This window comes from Hylaeus anthracinus, unplaced genomic scaffold (assembly GCF_026225885.1).
Source record: "Hylaeus anthracinus isolate JK02 unplaced genomic scaffold, UHH_iyHylAnth1.0_haploid 11985, whole genome shotgun sequence".
Taxonomy (NCBI): Eukaryota; Metazoa; Arthropoda; class Insecta; order Hymenoptera; family Colletidae; genus Hylaeus; species Hylaeus anthracinus.
In genome coordinates, this window is record NW_026534333.1 from 12,056,755 (window position 1) to 12,064,864 (window position 8,110).

At 32.9% G+C, this 8,110-nt stretch overlaps 1 protein-coding gene across 2 annotated transcripts in view; it reads right to left on the minus strand.

Moving 5' to 3' along the window:
• Positions 1-4,646, minus strand: part of LOC128887244 (large neutral amino acids transporter small subunit 1) — a 20,202-nt gene extending 15,556 nt beyond the window's left edge. For both annotated transcript variants that reach the window (XR_008459992.1, XM_054142932.1), the window contains exons 1-2: positions 4,432-4,646; positions 219-489 (exon numbers count right to left, since the gene is read on the minus strand). Coding sequence is in view for 1 of the 2 variants with exons in the window: in XM_054142932.1 (XP_053998907.1) it covers positions 219-489; positions 4,432-4,645 (485 nt within the window). In the remaining variant the exon portion in view is untranslated. The remainder of the gene's footprint in view (positions 1-218; positions 490-4,431) is intronic.
• Positions 4,647-8,110: the final 3,464 nt, after the last annotated feature.

Sequence of the window (8,110 nt, forward strand, 5' to 3'; positions counted from 1 at the left end):
ATTACATGTCCAAGCGCTACCAACCTGGATAATACCAGATTTTATTTATTTATTTAATCTAAGAACGATTCTAATAGATGAAACAAATACTGTATGATACTAATGCTATAAAAATAAAAAAAACATTAAATTCAATTGCATGTCCAAGCGCTACCAATCGATATAGTGTTAGTACTAACACTACTAAATAATTCTGGCAGAGAACAATCGATAATTACTTGTACGGGTCTTGGAGTTCTTCTGTAACAAAATTCAGATAATTCCAGCCCGAATAAGAAAACAGGCCCGAATAAATAGCCAAAGCTACGTAGCCAGGGTGCGTGTTGGTTCCGTCCATGGGATGACGGAAATTTTCCGTGTGGCCCATGCAAAGCCACCATAATCCAGCGATCATGATGATCAGTAACGCGAAGATTTTGGTCCCAGTAAAGATGTCCTGTACCCTGGTGGCCCATTTCACGTTGTAACAGTTGATGGCAGTCAATATACCTGCGAGGAATGATCCCATTATCTTATCGCGCACGGTTAGCCGTAAATTTTACGCGATACGAGATCTACATTAATTACTAGATCCTGAAGATTGCCGGATTGCTCAAAACAATTAGCGAATTCTGTTGGATCGGTAGCAACACAGAGCTGAAGATACCGTGCTATCTGTTGTAATAACATCCAACGTGGGGAATAAAGTATACAGTAATACGGTAAATGCTTGTATTACACTTAAACAAATCTCTGTTAACGCGCTGATTGCCACTTGAATATTTGTTAACGTCGCGACGAGAATAACATTTTATTTTTACATAATTGAATCCTAAATGATGCAACGTTTCTGTAGTACTTACAGTGGGTGTGAAATTGTAGTTTCTTAATTTCCTTTTTTATAACCAATGATATTTTACATATTCTCGGAATAGATATAGTCTAAACAACATTTACTAGTTAATAGAATTTGTGAAATTAACAAAAAAATGCGACAAGTGGGTAAAATTATAGAAGCAATAAGTATTTGTACCAATAAGTATTTGTAACCATTTACAGTAGAGTTTGTAACGTAAACAGATTAGTTTATTGCTCCGTACGAATTAGAAAACATCGAATTTCCAGTAAAGCACTTTTAAGAAAGGCTCTAATAGAGGAATGGAAAAAGATCCCACTTCGAATAACTAATAATTTAATTTAGTGCTTAGAAAAGTAGAATTAGGGAAAACCTCAAGATCCAAAACAATATAAACGAAATAATGAACTCTCGTGACAATATCAAAAATTTAATTGTATACCTAAAAGAAATCCAAATCTATAACAAATTGTAAAATCACAGATAACATAAGCTTGTACATGTAAATAAACACACTGTAGTCCCATCAAGCAGCACAATGTAAAATTATACATTATGTTAAATGTAAATGTATAAAGTCGCTCGTGACCTGAGCTGTTAATGCGACTTAAAACTTTAATAATAAAAAGAAGAGTTGCAATAATTATAAAATCAAAAGGAAATCCCACGAAGGAAGTATTATATACTTGTAAATTAATGTAAATTCCTTTCTTTTTAATGGAGTTTTAAAAATTAAACAGTTGTGCGAATTACTTATTGTTTCAATATTTATATCGATTAATTGTTTTTTAATTTCTTGTTAATTTCGCAACTTATATAAGTAGCTATTTTTTGTTGTACTATTCTAGAGATTTCCGAGATTATGTAGAATATCATTGTTCATAAAAAAATAAGTTAATAAATTACAATTTTACAGTTTATTTTTGGAAATTGATCAGTGTATGAATACTTTCTACACCTACTGTATTTTTATAACGTTATGGAAGTTCATGAATTTTAAGGTGGTCCTTTCCCAACTGTACTAGTCAAAACATTATTATTATTATTATGTTATTCTACATTTATTAATTTACTTTCCATTCATTTTTTATTTCGATCTGTCTTGTACAAACTGTTTTACAGTCAAAAGTATGGTACAAAGTTTCTTTTTTTTTCGGGTCGGCTGCCATAAGCCTCCAGTCAAATTCGACGAAAAATCGCGAAATTCAAGTGACCATATCTAACAAACTGAACGGTAAATTGAACCCATATTTCAGACAGATGTGTATTAAGATGTAAATTTCGAGTTTTCAAAGTTATGAGACGATCTGATCTGTTGTCATTTTTTTACCAAACCACTCTAATCGAATTTATTTTCTTTGTCATTTTACCTTCGAGATTATGCTATTTGGTTCTATGGTAAAAAGCTCGGTGATTTACATGCGGGTAATGCGACGATGAACGTGTTAACGAACGAGAAAAGTGATTCATCATTCTCATCCGAATTAAGCAATTCTTGCTTACGGCTTATTTAACCACGTGTGGTCAAACGTTATCTTACTGGAAAAACACGATTTCTCAACGATTAGTGCAATTGTTCCAATTCCTGATAACGAATATTCATATCGACTATTTTCATCCCATGTCTCGTCAAACAAAATCTTTCGTCATTTTTACCCTGGATTAGCCTGAAACCTGAATCGTCTTATCGTTTATTACAATTTTTACAAAGAGATTGCATTTTATCGTTAATTCCTCTATCGAAGGCGATTTGAGGCATCCTGTGGCAGTTTTGTTGGGAATTTCGATTTACGACACGAAGAGATGAGACTATAAAAAAAAAAAAAACGCGTATACGTAAATATTAATTATTTATAAATTAATGTAAATTTCGTTGTTCTTTTTTTGTGAAGTTTTAAAAATTAAAGAGTTGTACGAATACTTATTGCTTCTATATTTCTATCGATTTATGCTTTTTCTCGTTAATTTCGCAATTTATGTAAATAACTGTTTTTTTGTTGTACTGTATCCATTCTAGAGATTTCCAAGAATATATAAAATATCATTGTTTTTAAAAAAGAAGTTAATAAATTACAATTCACATGGTTTTTTTGAAAATTGATCGATGTACGAGTACTTTCTACACCCACTGTATATTGTTTCCTCAATTCAAGGCCAGGTTACATCAATGAAACGTGTTTTTTTAAATAAATTTTGTTTATCGTAAAAAAAGTATTTCGGAATCAAACTTTTTACAGCTGAAAGTACATATGTATATTCAACTATTTGAAAAAAAAAATTTTGTTCTTTTTTCTATTTTAAATGGCGGCTCTGAAAATGGCTGCTCAAACTCGTCCAATTTGTTAGCGGGTGTCATCATTTCTTGGAAACGAGTCGTCTGAAAGCAAAAAAATGAAACGGTTTCATATTCTGTATCGAATTGGCTATGGTCGGTACTACAACCAAAAATATTCATTGTTATTTTAAAAAGTTATAAACAATTAAAAGTGGAGAAAAAGGGTCGAAAAATTTTAAAGTCCGCCATTTTGTTTTTTTGTTTTCTGTGAAAATGTTTCATTGTAGTGCCGACCATAGCCAATTCGATACAAAATACGAAACCGTTTTATTTTTTGCTTTCAGATGATTCGTTTACAAGAAATGACGACACCCGCCAACAAATTGGACGAGTTTGAGCAGCCATATTCAGAGCCGCCATTTAAAATAGAAAAAAGAACAAAATTTTTTTTTCAAATAGTTGAATATATGTACTTTCAGCTGTAAAAAGTTTGATTCCGAAATACTTTTTTTACGATAAACAAAATTTATTTAAAAAAACACGTTTCATTGATGTAACCTGGCCTTAAGCATTGTAAGTGGACAACCAACAAAACAATTGATAGGTCGCATATCTCTCGTTGGATACAGTGTTAAAAATAGAAAAACAAAATGCAAACGCCACTTTTACGTAAATTAAAACTCTCCACCACTCGTTTCTTCCATTTGAGTATTGTAAACAAACAACCAACAACAGAATTAGTAGATTGTATATCTCCTGTTAATCTACAGCGTTAAAAGGAAACAAAAATCAGATATATTTCACGCCATTGGTGTATTATTAAAAAAAAAAAAAAAATAATAATAATAATTCGAACGCTTCTTTTACGTAAATTACTCCCTCCCCTATAAAACTGTTTTAACATTATCGTGTCAACATCGTTTAAAATATTAGACGTTTCACCCAATTATCCAGCTTTCCGATTAATTTCATGGTTTGCTAATTGTTTTGAGCAATGTACCCGAAATGTTTTGGCACGTGCATGTCTCGTTCCGAAGATCAAGGTACTAAATTTAGGTATTAAGTCTTTGGACTCGAGAGGTGACTCTCGGTCACCACTCGGTTTGATACAGTAAATCGATAAACAGTAATGTTTTTTCAGGTTTAATTTCTTTGGAACACGAAGTGTCGATAAAATGATTGTTAGCGGGGTAAAGGTTGCCTGATTAAGCTTAGCATTCGTGGCAATAGAATGCTAAGAAAACATCACGAGTTGCTAGTAGATACCAGAAAGAAAAGCATCGAGTGCAAAGAGTTAAATATGTTTGGTCGGTGCCCTTACACGTGATAACAGCAGCAAGTAGACGTACAGCCGCGTACGGGGGTACGCAACCCGGCCAAACTGGTTGCAGTATGTATTGTGCGAACGTTAGGGCTGTTATTGCGTTTCCGGTTGGAACTAGGATAAACAATGCTACCCAGAGGTACAGGAACGCTGGCAGAGGTCCAAAGGCGTCGCTAATGTACGCGTAATCGCCTCCGGATTTGGGAATCATGGTACCTGAAAATTAACGAACAAAGACAAATGAGATTTTATTGATCCGTATCGATAAAAATACAGTGGGTGTAGAATGTATTCGTACACCGATCAATTTCCCAAGAAACTTTTGTGTGAAATTGTAGTTTCGTAACATCTTTTTTTATAATCAATGTTATTCTACATACTCTTGGCAATTTCTAAGATAGATATAGCCCAAACAACATTTACTAGTTAATATAATTTGTAAGATTAAAAAAAAAGGGGGAAAAGTGGGTAAAAGTATAGAAGCAAGTATTTGTACGATTCTTATGACGAACGATTTACAGTAGAGTTTGTAACGTAAACAGATTAGTTTATTGCTCCGTACGAATTAGAAAACATCAAATTTCCAGTAAAGTACTTTTAAAAATGGCCCCAATAGAGGAATGGAAAAAGATCCCACTTCGAATAACTAACAATTTAATTTAATGCTTAGAAAAGTAGAATTAGGGAAAGCCTCAAGATCCAAAACAATATAAATGAAATAATGAACTCTCGTGACAATATCAAAAACTTAATTGTATTGTATGTAAAATCACAGATAACATAAGCTTGTACATGTAAATAAACACACTGTAGTCCCATCAAGCAGCACAATGTAAAATTATACATCATGTTAAATGTAAATGTATAAAGTCGCTCGTAACCTGAGCTGTTAATGCGACTTAAAATTTTAATAATAAAAGGAAGAGTTGCAATAATTATAAAATCAAAAGGAAATCCCACGAAGGAAGAGTATTATATACTTGGAAATTAATGTAAATTTCTTTTTCTTTAACGAAGTTTTAAAAATCAAACAGTTGTGCGAATTACTTATTTCCTCAATATTTCCATCGATTAATTGTTTTTTATTTGCCAATTTCGCAACTTACATAAATAGCTATTTATTTTTGTACTCTATCTATTGTAGAGATTTCCGAGAATATGTAGAATGTCATTGTTTGAAAAAAATAAGTTAATAAATTACAATTTTACAGTTTATTTTTGTGATCAGTGAAAGTGATCAGTGTATGAATACTTTCTGCACCCACTATACGTAATTAGGAGTCCAGATATGAAGTGCATCTCGGAAAATTTTTGTTTTTTAAAAAGAAGTATATATAAATATAAAGAAAAAATTGTATTGATTTCGGATAACAATTGTGATCTCGAGAATTTTCAACGATAGCGTACTCGACAGATGACATCTCGTAGATTTTTTTAGCGAAATAACTAGAAAAAATGACCAAACGTAGTTCGCGCCATATCTAAAGTATCGTCAAAGTTAAACACAAAGTTAACCCTTTGCACTTTGGACTCTCAGTCACCATTAGGTTTCACGCAGCAAATCTACAATACCTAATGTTCCTTTAAGTTTCATTTAGTAAAGGTGACATTGTTTCTCAAATCTCGATAGCTTAGAATTCATGGCAATAGAACGCTAAGAAACATCTCGAGTTGCTGGCAAATACCAGAAAATAAAGGCCTCGAATGCAAAGGGGTTAATATTTTCACGTCATTATCGCCGAATCTAGCCATTGGAAAAAATAAAAAAGTAAACGCGATGTTATTTCTTATTGCACACTGCAAGTGTGTAACTCGCACACTGTAAGTTACTTATTCAAATTTTCTTTAACCCTTTATGGTTCAAGTTTTCCAACATGTTGATAGACTGCCAAACCATTGATAGAAGATCGAAAAAAACACGAGTCAAGGAAAAAACTTAATATTTGGCCTCCTAATGTAACTTCCCTCCATAAGGAAATTAATTTGTACATATTTGATCTTTTCTAAGTCTATCTAAATCATCTACCTTATGTTGTACACGCCTGAATTTGTCTTTCCATCAGCTAAGATATTGCAATAATGAAAATACCCCGTCTCATAAAAAAGAAAACCCTCTAAACCAGTGATTCCCAAAGTGGGCGCCACCGCCCCCCTGGTGGGTGCTTCAGGGATTCAGGGGGGCCACTTTGGGCTGTAATTCGAAAGTTCTTAGTTGCATTCCCTTCGTCATATTTAGTGGAACGTGGGTTCAGTACTGTAACCAATTTATTAACAACAAAAAAAAAAAAAAAACAAATGCAAATAGTAAATCGTGGTAATTTTAAGATTACTGCTGACGAAAATAGAGCCGAGAATGACTAAATTGTTAGCAGCACACTAGGTTCATTCTTCGCATTAAAATGATTTCGAATGTTTTAATTTTTTTTTTTTTTTTTGTATTACATTCTATTCCGAGTTCAATAAATAGTTTCATAATTTCAAAGTTCAATGTTTCTAATGTACACCTTCCTGTACTATATTTTACGTATTTCCTAGTAATTGCTATTAAAATTTAGAAAAAAATTAATTTCCAAGAGACGCTAAGTAATATTTTTTTCTGGAAAGGGGCCGGTAGGAGAAAAAAGTTTGAAAACCACTGCTCTAAACCGTATAATACTTTCCTTTAACATTTTATTCTATCGCAAAAAAACCCGCGAGACATTTAAGGGTAAAAGAGTGTGGTGGTACACCCTGTATAGGAGATCACTGGTTGTTCGTATTCCACAATTTACGTTGAGAAACATTGTATCAGCTTCTGGAGTTCCGCGGATCTCTTATCTTGGATCCCTGCTGTTCGTCTTATTTGTTAATGATATTATTCAAGAGGTCTCTACATAGATGTGAATGCATGTACGCTGATGACTTCAATTTCTATAATCTCGTGGATTGTCGTTTGTGGGATACCCTTGAGCTTTAATCTAACTCGAACAATAGTTTTTAAGGAAATGATCGTTCTTCGAAACGTATCTGACGCGAGTGTTTTGTTCTTAAGAGATACGCTGAAGTACCGTCTTTAAATAATAGATAATACACGTAAAGGGAAATATTTGTCCCGTTACTTTACATTGAAAAATCGTATCGATATATTCTTTAGCACTAACAATGTAAGGGGCATTTCATTGTAAACGCACAAAAAAAAGCAAATTTTCGATAATTTTTTTCTCAGGAACTATTGCATAAAATTGTACGAATGTTTTTTCCCTTTAAAGATACGATTAAGGAAAGTAAATAAAAGAAATTTTGTTTGGGGGCAAAAATATTTCGTCATTTATTTACAAAATAATATGCATGTGTGCAAAAAAAAAAAGTTATCCGCTGGCGCAGGTGATTTTGGCTCTCCTGGTAATCTGAAACAGAAAATCGAAAAAGTTTATTAAACCATGTCGTCACACCTACGGTCGGAACCTCCACTTATTTATTTCATCGAAAATAAACGAAATGGCAGCGTTTCTTGTGAAAGAGAGAAAAAAACACTTTTTTTGTACCGTAAATCAGGTGAAATTGTAAGTAAAAATCAAAATATGAACTACTTGGAGGTTTCGACGATAGGTGTGACGACATAGTTTAATAAACTTTTTCGATTTTCTGTTTCAGATTACCAGGAGAGCCAAAATCACCTGGGCCAGCGGATAACTCT